This window comes from Podarcis muralis, chromosome 2 (assembly GCF_964188315.1).
Source record: "Podarcis muralis chromosome 2, rPodMur119.hap1.1, whole genome shotgun sequence".
NCBI classification, from domain to species: Eukaryota; Metazoa; Chordata; class Lepidosauria; order Squamata; family Lacertidae; genus Podarcis; species Podarcis muralis.
The window spans coordinates 61938856-61953625 of record NC_135656.1 but is presented as its reverse complement, the minus strand read 5'-3'; the positions used below and the strand labels follow the sequence as shown (position 1 = coordinate 61953625).

Sequence of the window (14770 nt, the reverse complement as noted above, 5' to 3'; positions counted from 1 at the left end):
GCTTTAACCCACAGCGCCACCCGCGTCCCTACCCGTGGTGCCTAGTAGATTTTGTTATTCATTAGGCTTTCGCCCCACCTTCCTGCCAACATCGACCTAAGACCAGTGCTTTCTTTCTGGGGGGACACAGGGGTACGCATACCCTAAACATTTTGTGAATCTTTCTACTTTTGTCCATTTACTGTATTTATTTTTCCTGATTTGAACTATAAAATGGTGATTTTCTTGAGTCAAAATGAGAGTACCCTTACCCTAAACATTTTTTTTTAGAAAAAAGCACTGCCTAAGGCAGTTGCACAAAAAATGAAAACAGGTGTGTGTGTGTGTGTGTGTGTGAGTGAGAGAGAGAGAGAGAAATACAAAAAAAAAAAATGTAGATAAAAGCACTATGAAATTCCCAGAGTAAACAGAGTTGCTGATTAGTAAAACAGAAGAATTAAAAAATCTCTTCACCTAAACTCCTGGTGATTTTTTAAAATAAAAACACACATTTATTTAAAAGTTATAATACAGCTTTGTCTGCTGCCATAATACAGTGGTAGTTTGGGTTAAGTACTTAATTCATTCCGGAGGTCCGTTCTTAACCTGAAACTGTTCTTAACCTGAAGCACCACTTTAGCTAATGGGGCCTCCTGCTGCCGCTGCGCCGCTGGAGCACGATTTCTGTTCTTATCCTGAAGCAAAGTTCTTAACCCGAGGTACTATTTCTGGGTTAGTGGAGTCTGTAACCTGAAGCGTCTGTAACCTGAGGTACCACTGTATCACAGAATGATCACTCCAATCTTCAATCCCACATTACTTTCATGCTGGCTCGCCGAAAACCTTCCACAGAAACCCAGCTACCAATCTGGTTTACTAGACATTTTGACTTCTAAAAAGACTTTGTTTCTTAAAACTATACACTCTGGGGGCTGAGCATATTTCCCTGGGGAAGGAGTTCCAGAGTCTTTTTGGTGGGAGGCATTAAGGAATCTGCCCCATCCCTGGTCACTCTAATTGGGGTGACATTTTGTCAAGTGCTTCCATTTCAGAGGAACATTTGTTTTCTGGCAGTCCTGGCACTAAATCAAGTCGCTGGAAAAAAGACTGTCCTTCACACACATGTTGCATGCACAAGCGCTGTATGAAATCTGGTTGCAAAAGTGTCACAGCTGGTGCTCGTGAACAGCAGCACAAGTCTTCCCCACCAATGCCTCTGCAATTTTATGCACTTTTTCAAAGTCCTGTTTTGTTTTTATTTATTTTTTATTTTGCTCTCAAGGCTTAGGCTCGCTGTGCCACCGCTGTGGAAAAGCACTAATCGAGCCTTTAAGATAACCCTTTCCCAAACGTAGCAACCAATCGCTAGCAACTCTCTCTGTATAGAACTATTCCACTGCTTCATAAAAGTTCACCTCCTATCAAAAAGATGGATTCTGAAGTGAATTTTGATCAGGAAAGTGGTGCAGTTAGATTATTTTAGATTCTGGACTTATAGTCTTGCCTGTTAGATGGTGATTGCGTATTACTTCATTTACTTCAGAATTAGATAAGCCAGCCATGTTTTCATTCTCCTTTTTTTGCGCCAAAGTCCTGACTTGATAATACCAACAGACCAGAATTTCTGGCTCTTTATCCAGAATTTGTAAGTTCTTTACTTATGCTGCACACACACCAGACATTTACAGCACACCGCCACCCAAAGAATCATGGGAGCTGTAGTTTGGTACCTCTCACAAAGCTACAATTCCCAGCAGCCCTAGCAAGTTACCGTTCCTAGGATTCTTAGGAGGGAGGGTGTGCTTTAATTGTGGCTGACATATATGGTGTGCAAGCAGCCTTAGTCCAAGTTTAATTTGCACAATTTAAGCAGTTTTCAAACTTTGTTCTGGAGAACTCTGGGCTTCCTTAGAACTGTATCAGGGTTTCAATGGCAGCAAACTTCCTGAAAAGAAATGTTACATATTTTCCTCTGAAATGCGCAACCATTGGGACAGTTTTTACAACAAAAAGTGGTTGTTTTTTACTTGCTTAAGGTCCAGGACAAAGTGCCGCCTTTCGGAAATTCCCCCTGGACGTCAATTCCGCCACTGAAATCCTGGTAATGTCTGGAAAAATCTGGACATGTAGCAGTCCTAGAAAGTTGGGGTGTTATTTTTAGGGCACGTTCTCAGCTCAGACAAGGCTGCGAAGAAGCTACAGACAAGGCTTTTAAGGAAAATTGATGTGGAAGGAGTATAACAACAACAACAATGATGATAATGAGACATAGAATGATTGAAAAGCCCTGTTCTAGACTTGTGTGCCAAGTTGTACAATTAAAACATTACATACTTAGAATAACTGGAAGAGAAAGATGCTGTTAAGATACGGGATTATTTTTTATTTGACAAATTGTGGTGGTGGTTTCAACTTGTTCATTGTGATATTCACACAAGAATGCAACGGAGTCAAAATTGACTCATGTAATTAGTTGTGTGCTTTGAGCTTCTTCTTCATCATCATCACCATTAAGAGTAGATCTATGCTGTTTTTGATACTGTACTATTATACTTCAATTTCTATTTCTATTCAATTATTCTTTCTTTGCTACTTCTAACAGTCATAAAATAGGATGGTGATTTCACATCCGTTATACTATTACATTTTGCTTTGTGAAAGGTACCAGGTTTAAGATCTCCTGTTGTCTCATTAAGGACATCCTTTTAAAAAAAATAATCTTGAAATAACTTTAACCTTTTTAGTTATTCATTAATTTAGTAAATTGAATAAAAAAACCCACTTTTTAGGAGAAGATTCCTCACAATGTAGAAAATACAAGACTGAAGCTGCAGTCCCAACCCCCTCTGCATAGGGCTAGGTGTGTGTGTTCAATCGGACAAAGGTGCCCTAGCCTCTGCCAACCACTGCCCACATATTGATGGCAGTGCCACTCCATCGGTCCATCGGAACAGAGCTCCTTGCTTCACCCATCCAACAAGCAGGTGGGATTCCCCCCCACACACACACCAGCAGAAGCTCATAGATACCCGCCAAATGGGGGCATCAGGCCCAATTTGGGCTCAATCACTGCACCAGCTCCAGGCTGGGGCTTGAACAACTGAAACAATGCAAAAATACAACAAAAGAATTTTAAAAGATTCTAAAATATATTTTAAAATCTTTAAAATAGTCCATGCAAGACAACAAATATTGCAGCATAAAGCTGAACACGCTACAAACAGATCAAATAGAAACACCCCTTTTGCATTCCTAGGGATTATAGTGATTAGGGTATGATCTGGATTTTAATTTATACATTAATATATTTTGTATGATTTTATTAGGAATCCACCAAATGTTTTCCCATTTTAATTTGAGAGCAAAAATATATCTACCCCTCACTAAATCTGCTTACTGTTCTTTATTTCCCTTTTGTCATATTGCCATTTTGTTCGGAGCTTCTTTCTCCTCCTGAGCGTGATCTCAACAAACCAGAGATCCCACTGGGAACACAATGACCATAGAACCTTAGAATCATAGAGTTGGAAGGGACCCCTAAGGGTCATCTAGTCCAACTCCCTGCAATGGAGGAATCTCAGCTAAAGCATCTATGGCACATGGCCACCCAACCTCTGTTTACAAACCTCCATGGAAGAAGAGTTCCCAACTTCATGAGGGTGTCACAGAGCTGCATAGCCAGTCAAATTTTGCTATGTGGTGGCATTTCTTGAGGCTTAACACATTTCAAGTAAAGAAACTCTTCTTTTAGCATTACTTGACTAACAGCACAACCCTATACTGTACATGTCGAATCAGAAGCAAGCCCCATTTAGATCAGTGGGACTTACTGCGATTCAGCTGCAACTTAAAGCTCCTCGGACTGAGCCCTGCAACCCTGGCACTAATGACAAAACTTTATTTGGCAGAAGCTAAACGCAGAACCATGTTGAGATCATTTGAATCAGAGCTAACACACTTCCATGACCCAAGTGTTTTCTTATTTTACTTTTTAAACCTAACATTGAAAGAAAGCCAGAATTCATTTTCAGTGGATTGCCACAAATGTGACAAGAACATTTGACATAGTAATCTTGGGCTTGTTTTCAATCTGGAGTAAAACGCAAAAAGCAGAAGTGGAAGAACAAGAATACCAAGGGGTTAAACGGCAGCGATGAGGAGTGGGAAGAAGAGAGAGGAGCCACAGAGCCCAGAGCAGAGAAAACCATCTTCAATGTGTTTCCTCTGTTATTGAAGGGCACTTCAGAGTCTGTCTCTCCGCAACTATTATTCACAATGCCTTCCTCAGCACATTTGAGGTGCTGATTCACTTCTCACTTCCTCATCCTTGTATTATAAATATGAACAGCGGTCAAAAGAACTTGCTGACGCTGCAAAAAAGGCAATTGGCTTCAGCTATGGTAAAAGCCTGAAGATGCTCCTTTCTTTCTTTCACCTCCCATTTCATTCAGCCTGAGGAAGAAGCCAATTTGGATCCTTAATAAGAAAGCTGGCATCTGGGGCTCGGATGGCCAGGTGGAAAAGAAGACAGGCCTCCTGCACCTTTCACTCTCCCTTCGGCACAACTATTGAGCTCTGCCCACCCCAATGTACAGTGGAAACTTGAGTTGCGGACGTAATCCATCCAAGAGGCACGTCTGCAACTCGAAGCGTTTGCATCCAGAAGCGCTGAGGCTGTGCATGTGTGCGGCGCGATTTAGCGCTTCTGCGGAAGCGGCGAAACCTGGAAGTAACCATTCCGGTACTTCCAGGTTGCCGTGGGACGCAACTTGAAAAGACATAACCTGAAGTGGACGCAACCTGAGGTATGACTAGATCCAAATGTCAGATCCATTGTAAAAAAGAAATTCAGCACACAGAAGCCCCTGTAGACAAAACCCCTGCCTTTCAGTCATTTGGAATTAAAACCTGTGATTCACAAGGCAACTGCGGCAACACAATAAACCAACACTGTTGATTAATCTATTAATAAATAAATAATACATTTTTATTTATACCCCGCCCTTCCCGGTTCAGAAAACCAGGCTCAGGGTGGCTAACAACAAATTTAAAACAATTGATGCAACAAAAAACAGCATAAAATACAGTATAAAACGTAAATAACAATAAATTCAAACTCTAGGAGTGCTTAATATCTTTCTGTTTCCATCTTGCCACAGTCCATGCAATGAAACTTCTGACTACACAGCCCATGCCAGATGATGAGTGCATACGCCTGGCCCATTCAGGAAGAACTGCTAGGAGAATACAGAGGATTGTGTTTGCATACCATATGGATGTTTTTCAGAGTACCAGAGCCTTATCTGGGCTGCAGTCTGGCAAGGCAAAGAAGTCACAGGGCTCACTGTCTGCTTCATTTATTTTACTCATTTCAGAACTAATCGGTGCAAGTTGTTTGGTTGTAAGTCGCTTAGGGTTGCCTTGGGCAAGATAAAGCGACTAACAAATTTAATAAATAAATAATAAAAAGATTTGCCAATGGTACCTGAAGATACACAGGCTGCTCACTCTCTTTCTTCTTTCTAGGTTCAGCCTCTCCTACCATCAGCCCTAATCTCCCCACTGTGATTGTGGACAAGGGAGACCCGGTAAGCTTTCATTGCTCCGGGAATTCTAGTGTGGAGTGGGTCGGCATAAGGAATGAGTCTAACATCGTGGTGTACACCAATGGCACCCTCTATATACCCAAGGCCAGTTACAAGGAAAAGAAAAGCTACCAGTGTGCTTATGTTAACCGTACCAGTGAGGAAACAGCATCTGTATCTCTCTGTGTGAAAGGTAACCAGACTTTTCTTTTCTACTTCATTCAGTTTCAATCTCTGTTCCCACTCTATGCTTCCAAAATATCAAACAAGGGCTATGCACTTAGGGAAACCCTTTGGGGGCACTGACTCCATGCAGCTAACAACGGTTTGAAAAGGAAGAGTGGGGCAGTTTCTCCTAGAAACCTCCCTCTGTCCCCAACCCTCTGCAGCCAGCTTGCTGTACAGGCATAGTCTCTCCTCATGATTTGAAACTGTATCTATACAGCAGGCTCCCCTCTATAGATGTTTCCCTCAATGCATGGATGTCTTCTGGTTACCATAACGAATGGATGGTAGAGGAGCATAGTGAGTGCGAGCCAACTCTCTCCATCTGTATATTTGTTAATATTGTGGATTGACTGCATGTGTTGGGGAGGGGCAGTATGTCTGGTGGGGGACACGACGTGCTCCTTCTGGGTAGTTGATCCATCTTTGGCCCCCCTGCTCTCAGCTCTCACCTGTGGCTCCCAGAAGCTGTCTGCATGTGACTGGGGCCACATCTCAGGAATGGCTTCATCTGGCTGGCTAAACCAGGTGAGGGTAGCTAATGGGTCTCAGTGAGTTAGGGATTTCCCCTGCACTTGACGACAGACCAATGAGTGAGTCCAACGGTCAAGAAGGCAGTTTCTGCATATGCTGTAGAGGGAAGTGAGGGCCAGATGGGGCTCGTCAACCTGGAAAGAATGAAAACTCTGATCCTAAACCTCCCCTACCTTGCGACTACACTCGCTTTGGAGTGAGAAAGGCTTTGGGAGCAAACCCCGAGGAAAAATCTGTACCTGTTGCTTTGTGGGACATCATCAGGAGAAGAAAAGGAGTAAACCCTACACAAATCCAGAGTGGAGTCCTTAAGGTGGATGGACGGCATTTTGTATGCCTCCTTCTGGCAACTCCTGCTGCCAAGCTGGTGCCAAATGTATTACTTTCTTTTCCTTTGGACCACATCCATAAGGCCCAGAGGAAGGATCTTATCGTCCGGGCAGCCCAGGACCTCCAGACACACTGCCCAGGCTTGCGCCCCAGAGAGAGAGAGATTGTTCAATGAATGTGTGTGAAATGGTGCCATTCATACTTCAAATTTTCAACCCATTGGCTCAGCTATACATGAACATTTTTATGTGGGTATATAGCAGAGGATACCTAAACTCAGTTAGGGTCATTTCCCCAAATAATTTGGCGTGAGGGAGCCTAGGTGGTTGCCATTGCTTCCAGTTGCTTCTAATGTATTCCAAGTTGCCACACGCACATCTGCTAAATGCTGGCCTCAGCTTCACAATTGATTTCTGACCCTTCTCTCCACCCCCCTCCACAGATCACAGCACAGCCTGGTGTGTCCTTAAAACCTTCATTAGGGTGACAGAAGGTGAGGATGTGGTGCTGCCATGCTTGATCGCTAACCCAGAATTGGCAAGCAATGTTACCCTGTGGACGGACTCGCGCAACATCTCCTCTGGGTTCTCTTTCAACGCTCAAGAGGGAATACGTATGCACAGTGTAAACATGAGTGATAAAAACTTCTATAAGTGCCGTGCCCTGGTGCAAGGACAGTGGATGGATTCAGCAAAAATAGGCCTTATTGTTGAAGGTAGGTTTGCAGTTGCTCTTTCTACAGTGGCGCCACAACAGCAGCAGTGGTGGGGACCAGGGTGGGGTGAGGTATTTCTAAGTTGCTGGTGTAGTTATTCTGATAACACAGTGCTGGAAGAGTGCTAAAGGTCACCTCTTGTTCCCTCTCACGACAGCTTTGTGCATTGGGTGAGGCTAAACTATGGAGACTTCAAGGGCACGGTGCAACTTTCATGTCTGAGCAAGGATTTTAACGTCAATCCCTTCTTGCATCCAGACTCCACATCCTTTTCTTGCTGCATTGCACTGGACCCGTGCTAAAGATGGGAGAAAAAATTGGCTCAGTTCACATTTTAATACGAAATTAGCTAATTTGCATTGTCTGGAACAATGTATGAACCAAAACTTAGCTATCCATCAAAATTGGCACTTTTCCAAACACTGACTAGTGTGTCTGAGCATGCAGCTTTGTGCAACACACAATAAATGCAACAAATTATAAATAGCAATGGTGGCAAACCAACTCCTAGCCAGCAGTGGCAGAACTTCATAGAACAGCATAGCTGCTGCCACATCTGCACCCATTCTGCTTATGCCAGCCGAAGTTGAAGGGCACTGCATTTTTGCTTTGCCAGCTCTTATGCAACAGGGCTGACTTTGAATTCATGGTTTAAAAAAGGTGGGCCACACATTCAAAAAATGATGACACAAGCTGAAGAAATCTTGACAGACCTGAAAATGCTGCTTGTTACTTCACTTAGTGTGTAGCTAATCGGCATACTTCTTTTCTTTTCTTTTTTGCTTGATTTAGCAAGCACCTTATCTGTCACAATTGAAATGAAAGATCATGTGAGACTACGAGGAGAACCTTTCAATATCACCTGCAGAATAAGTTCCCGCTCCTATTCCTATGAGGCAAAGTGGACCTATCCTTCCACTGCAAATGTAAGTCATTTTTAAAAGGTATTTAGTCAGAACTGTCTGATATGGCTGAAACAGCAAAGACCTGGGATAACAGAGAGATTTGGTGGCATGGGCTAATTGATGCATGACTTTAAACTGGATGTCATATGTAGCCCTGCTGATCTGGTCTTTGCTGAGCATGAACCTTAGAGTTTTATGGAACTGAACTCACAGCTGAGTCTGTGGAGTGGTGAAGGCTTTCTTGAAGGATGGAGTAGGGTCAGCCATGCTAAATGAGGTGGTGGTACACCTTCTACTCCAAAAGCTCTCCCTAGACACAAAAGTGTATGGTCATTATTGCCTAGTTATGAATATTCCCTTTCATGGCGATTAGGTTCAGGTGTACTTGGAAGAAGCTAGTTATCTAGACCAGAGCTTTCCAAGCTGTGTGTCCTGACACATTAGTGTGTCGGCTGCAGTGTGTTGCACAAATGCTCCCCACACTCCTCCCAGGGCTGGAAAGGGAGCGGGCAGCCCGCCGGTTTGCTAGTAAGACTGAATTACTGTGTCACAAAATGATGCATGTCTATAAAGTGTGTCACCAACATGAAAAGTTTGGCAAGCTCTGATCTAGATCATTTTCAGGTTGGATTCAGACTTAGTCTTTGCACCAAAGTCGCTTTGGCTGCCCTGATCAAGTGCCCTGATCAAGTACCGATCAAGTGCATTGGGAGAAGGGTGTGTGTGTGTGTGTGTGTGTGTGTACATGCGCGCATGTGTGCAATCCTGCTCCACCTCCTTGCTTTCTCAGTAGATGTTGATACCATCAAAACATGCTATCCTCTTGCTAGACCAGATCTCGGGGTTGGAAGTTGGGGCACAGTATTGCTGTGGTTGTGTTCCTACCTACAAGGCCGAGACAGTAGTAATGGGAAAATTCTGCTCAGCCCCTTGGCAGTTGTGCTGTGCGGTCCTGCAGGGATCCATTCCCCCCACCCCCCATAATATTTAACAACTGTATGAAACTTTTGGTGTCAGCCATTTGGGGAAGTTGAATTTGCTTGTGCACTTATTTAGGTGAATACTGCCCATAGTTTCATATGCCATTGCCATTCTCTAGGAGCAGGCATAAGCACAAATAAATACCCTACTGTGTATATTTACTTTATGATTTAGGTCTAATCCTTTGGGTGATGATGGAGCAACACTGGGTCTAGGATGTTGTTGTTGTTGTTTAGTCGTTTAGTCGTGTCCGACTCTTCGTGACCCCATGGACCAGAGCACGCCAGGCACCTCTGTCCTCCACTACCTCCCGCAGTTTGGTCAAACTCATGCTGGTAACCTCGAAAACACTATCCAACCATCTCGTCCTCTGTCGCCCCCTTCTCCTTGTGCCCTCCATCTTTCCCAGCATCAGTGTCTTCTCCAGGGAGTCTTCTCTTCTCATGAGGTGGCCAAAGTACTGGAGCCTCAGCTTCACGATCTGTCCTTCCAGTGAGCACTCAGGTCTGATTTCCTTAAGAATGGATGCGTTTGATCTTCTTGCAGTCCATGGGACTCTCAAGAGTCTTCTCCAGCACCATAATTCAAAAGCATCAATTCTTCGGCGATCAGCCTTCTTTATGGTCCAGCTCTCACTTCCATACATCACTACTGGGAAGACCATGGCTTTAACTATACGGACCTTTGTTGGCAAGGTGACATCTCTACTTCTCAAGATGCTGTCTAGGTTTGTCATTGCCCTTCTCCCAAGAAGCAGGCGCCTTTTAAGTTCGTGGCTGCTGTCACCATCTGCAGTGATCATGGAGCCCAAGAAAGTAAAATCTCTCACTGCCTCCATTTCTTCCCCTTCTATTTGCCAGGAGGTGATGGGACCAGTGGCCATGATCTTCGTTTTTTTGATGTTGAGCTTCAGACCATATTTTGCGCTCTCCTCTTTCACCCTCATTAAAAGGTTCTTTAATTCCTCCTCACTTTCTGCCATCAAGGTTGTGTCATCTGCATATCTGAGGTTGTTGATATTTCTTCCGGCAATCTTAATTCCAGCTAGGGATTCATCCAGCCCAGCCTTTCGCATGATGTATTCTGCATATAAATTAAATAAGCAGGGAGACAAAATACAGCCTTGTCGTACTCCTTTCCCAATTTTGAACCAATCAGTTGTTCCATATCCAGTTCTAACTGTAGCTTCTTGTCCCACATAGAGATTTCTCAGGAGACAGATGAGGTGATCAGGCACTCCCATTTCTTTAAGAACTTGCCATAGTTTGCTGTGGTCAACACAGTCAAAGGCTTTTGCATAGTCAATGAAGCAGAAGTAGATGTCTTTCTGGAACTCTCTAGCTTTCTCCATAATCCAGCGCATGTTTGCAATTTGGTCTCTGGTTCCTCTGCCTCTTCTAAATCCAGCTTGCACTTCTGGGAGTTCTCGATGGTCTAGGATGGGCACTAATGAAATGAGATGAATTAAAGTGAGGATGGTGACAACTAAAACAACGACTTGTCTACAAAATGTGCCATCATTTCTAACTTTCCTGGCTTACAGGTCAACTTGTTTCCAGTGGAAGCTTATGATGTGACATCTAGAAAATACTTCACAGACCATACCCTGTCCATTCCAGCAGTACGGTTAGAAGACACTGGGGAATATACTTGCTTGGGAACCAATTCCGCAGGAACTACTAATTCTTCAGCCACCCTCCAGGTGATAGGTGAGCAAGTCTTGATGTACACAGCCTGGGAAAATGAGCCTTGGGATTCTGCTTTTCCCCACTGAGGTTTCACTGGGAATCAAACTGGGATCCCAATTCAGTAATGGAGCTATCATCCTTCACTTAACACAATGAAAGCAGCAATGCATTAAAATAATTTCATAGAATGTTTCTCAGGGCCTTGAGAAAGTCTTGCATCTATTTGATGTCCTAGTCTCTTGATGAAGGAGATGAAGTACAAAGGCAGAAATTATTACGTTTTTCAGGATGCGCAATGTTATAAGGAGAAGAAAGAAGTTTGTTAATGAATTCAGAGAGACACACAGTGGTAGAATCACAACCTCCCCCACCCCTTTTATTTACAATTTCTATTTTCCTTTTAAAATCCTGGTTAATTAATCAATATAACTACAGGCAGCATTTTTCCAGACTAAATGTAGCATATTCTCCGTACCCCCTAAAAACTCATTCTGATCATTCTAAGTTACCCAAGTTTTCGTAAGCAGATTTTTAAAAATTAGACTGCAAAACAGCTGGTTTTTCCAAGTCTCATATTTCCATTCATTGTTAATCACATCTTCCCCTTCAGCTGCAACCTAATTCTCTGTATTTTTACTCCATGGATTCTATATTTTCTGCTCCTACCAATTTGTTCCCAGCAGCATTCAAGACATCCGTGATGGATCATACTTATTCACTCATTTGCCACCAACTTTTAAAGTTACTGATATGCCCCACAATAAATCAAATGCTGCAAAGCTTGTTCGTATCTAATGGGCCCAGTTCTCAACATCATTCACAACCCAGCAGCCCAACAATACAGCTCACCCAGTTTTAATACGAAAACAAACCTCAGTCAAAGGAGGTGTGTGTTGACCCTTCCTACAGGTTTTATCTGGGCAAAGGTTTCTGATTCCTCCATTGCAGGTGGTTGGACTAGATGACCCTCTGTTTCCCTTCCAACTCTACAATTATATGACTTTATGATCATTGCACACTTAGTCTGGTGATAATGCACACATTTAAATGAGTGCCTAAGCTGGGCTTTGTTTCAGGAATAATAATAATAATAATAATAATAATAATAATAATAATAATAATAATAATTTATTTGTACCCCGCCCATCTCTGGGCAGCTTCCAAAAAAAATACCAAATTAAAATACTCTAATACATCAAACATTAAAAGCTTCCCTGAACAGGGCTGCCTTCAGATGTCTTCTAAAAGTCTGGTAGTTGTTGTTCTCTTTGACATCTGGTGGGAGGGCATTCCACAGGGAGGGCACCACTACCGAGAAGGCTCTCTGCCTGGTTCCCTGTAACTTGGCTTCTCGCAGTGAGGGAACCGCCAGAAGGCCCTCGGTGCTGGACCTCAGTGTCCGGGTAGAACGATGGGGGTGGAGACGCTCCTTCAGGTATACAGGAAGCATTTAAAAAAGGAGCATTTGGGTTAACATGAGAACAATGGATTCAATACAATGGAGTCAATACATAACCCAACATATGTCCCCAAGTTCACTGCTCCCCATCAGATTTCTAGGTGAAACACCACCACAATTTCCTACAGAGAATAACTCTGTCCTTTTGATGTCCTTTTGACTTCAATATTGCAGGCTTAATTCACCTATCTCGAGCTCTCGTCCAGGCAGAAGACAAAAGGATGAATCATCTTCTTGCCTTTCTGGTCCATCATTTATGCCTTCCTGGACCTATGTGGCCTGAGGAGAGGCATGGCTTAGGGAGAGTCCCAGACAAGGAAGCCTGTAAGACCACATTTAGCCCATGGGCCTATGCTTCTCCATCCCTGCATTAAGCAATTTGCTTATGGCATTGGAAGGCTGCTGCTTTGCTATGTGGAGGTCCAATTACTGTGATTATTCAAGTTGCCAAATTCCATGTGGGTACCACACTGGTCCTAGTTGTGTCCCAACCTTTTCTCCTAGGAGAAAGCTTTAAAAAACAAATCAAAAAAAGAATTCCTCTGTGCAACATCTTCATTCATTCATTTTCTTTTCAGAGAGTGGCTATGTGCATTTGTCCACCATACAGAACAGAAGCCAAGAGACAAATTTGCACAGCAGCCTGAACCTGCACGTGCTCATTGAGGCTTATCCTAGACCTCACACACAGAGATGGACATACATGAACCCATCAAGGAGCTCCCAGAATTTCGCACTCAATATGGAAATGACTTCTGGCAACAACAGGTAAGAAAGAATGTGCCGCCTCTTTCCTAAATGATTTTCCAAACTATAAATTAATTGCACGAGGGATGCACAGAACTCCTCCATTGGCCAAGCTTGCTGGGGCTGATGAGAGTTGTAGCTCTATCATCTCGAGGACCAAAAGTTTCCCACACTTGATCTAAGGTATGATATGAGCAATGCCCTCTTTCTTGCTTCTACATAGACTATTTATGAAATCTAACAACACCTGTCCATAGATAATGCAAAATTATCTCTGGTCTCTATTTGAGAGGCTTCCATTCTGATTGCTTCTGAAAGGACCCTACCCTGTGCATTTGTTCTTTTTTTGTGAAAGGTACAACAATACGCTCAAACTGAACAGGATGGAGGAAAAGAATGGTGGAATATACACATTTTTTGCAGATAATGGTGAAGCCAACACATCCATCACCTTCAACATCTCAGTGAAAAGTAAGTGTTCCATCCACCACAGTTCTTCCAATGTTATGTCTGTGTTGCGAAGGAACAGCAGAACATTCAGTCTCAACCAACAAGCTAAAGTGAAGGATGCAGGTGACCTTTCTGCTCTTCCTGTAAGCAAATGTGATGTTCCAAAATAGCTATAACAATAAAATACACCGAAAGGAATTGTGATTGCAGTGATACAACCACATACACTCAAAGCAGCCCCCAAGAATAGATCAAGTGATCGAGAGTGAAGTATAAATGCCAGAAGTAGCCTTTCCTAGTGGGAACTGGAATAATCCACACCAAAAGGAAAATATTGACTGTGCTTTTGCTTGGATAAAGTGGTGACCAGCTACATAATAGATTGACTCCAAAGGCCACATCTGAGACACTGGTATAGAATCATGGAATTGCAGAGTTGGAAGGGACCCTGCAATTGTCAAACCCCCTGCAATGCAGGAATCTCAACTGAAGCATCCATGACAGATGATCATCCAACCTTTGCTTAAAAACCTCTCTTGGAGGAGAGTCTACCGCCTTCTGAGTTTGTTCCGCTGTCGAACAGCTCTTACTGTTAGAAAGTTCTTCCTGGCGTTTAGTCAGAATCTCGTAACTTGAATCCATTGGTTCCTATCCTCCTGGAGCAGAAGAAAACAAGCTTGCTCTCTCTTCCTGGTGGTGGCCCTTTAGATATTTGAAGATGGCTATCATATCTCTTTTCAAGTCTCCTCTCAGTCTCCTCAACATACCAACTTCCTCAACTGTTCCACTTAAGGCTTGTTTTCCAGACTCTTTTATCATCTTGGTCTGCACATGTTCCAGCTTGTTAATATCCTTCTCAGATTGTGGTGCCAGGTTTGGTCTGGCCAAAATAAAACATGGAGTGTATTCTAAGTACACGGCATAAGCAAGCCTGGGGTGGGATTGTAAATGTTAGAAGGTTCTATTAGTTCCCTTGCTCTGGACACTATATTTCTGCTAACACAGCCTAGAATAGCATTTTGTTGTTGTTGCTGCTGCTGCTGCATCACACTGTTAACTCATCTTAAGCTTGTGGTCTACTAAGACCTCTAGATTCTTTCCCCATATACTACTGGCAAGCCAGGTGTGTCCCCCACCTTATATTTGTGCAGCTGGTTATTCTTGCCTAATTG

The 14770-nt window shown here is 43.1% G+C and overlaps 1 protein-coding gene across 1 annotated transcript in view; it reads left to right on the top strand.

Moving 5' to 3' along the window:
- Positions 1-14770, top strand: part of CSF1R (colony stimulating factor 1 receptor) — a 38033-nt gene that overhangs the window by 4619 nt on the left and 18644 nt on the right. Inside the window, exons 2-7 of the mRNA XM_028718275.2 lie at positions 5506-5757; positions 7096-7368; positions 8161-8294; positions 10798-10963; positions 12980-13169; positions 13504-13619. Of these exons, the coding sequence (XP_028574108.2) occupies positions 5506-5757; positions 7096-7368; positions 8161-8294; positions 10798-10963; positions 12980-13169; positions 13504-13619 (1131 nt within the window). The remainder of the gene's footprint in view (positions 1-5505; positions 5758-7095; positions 7369-8160; positions 8295-10797; positions 10964-12979; positions 13170-13503; positions 13620-14770) is intronic.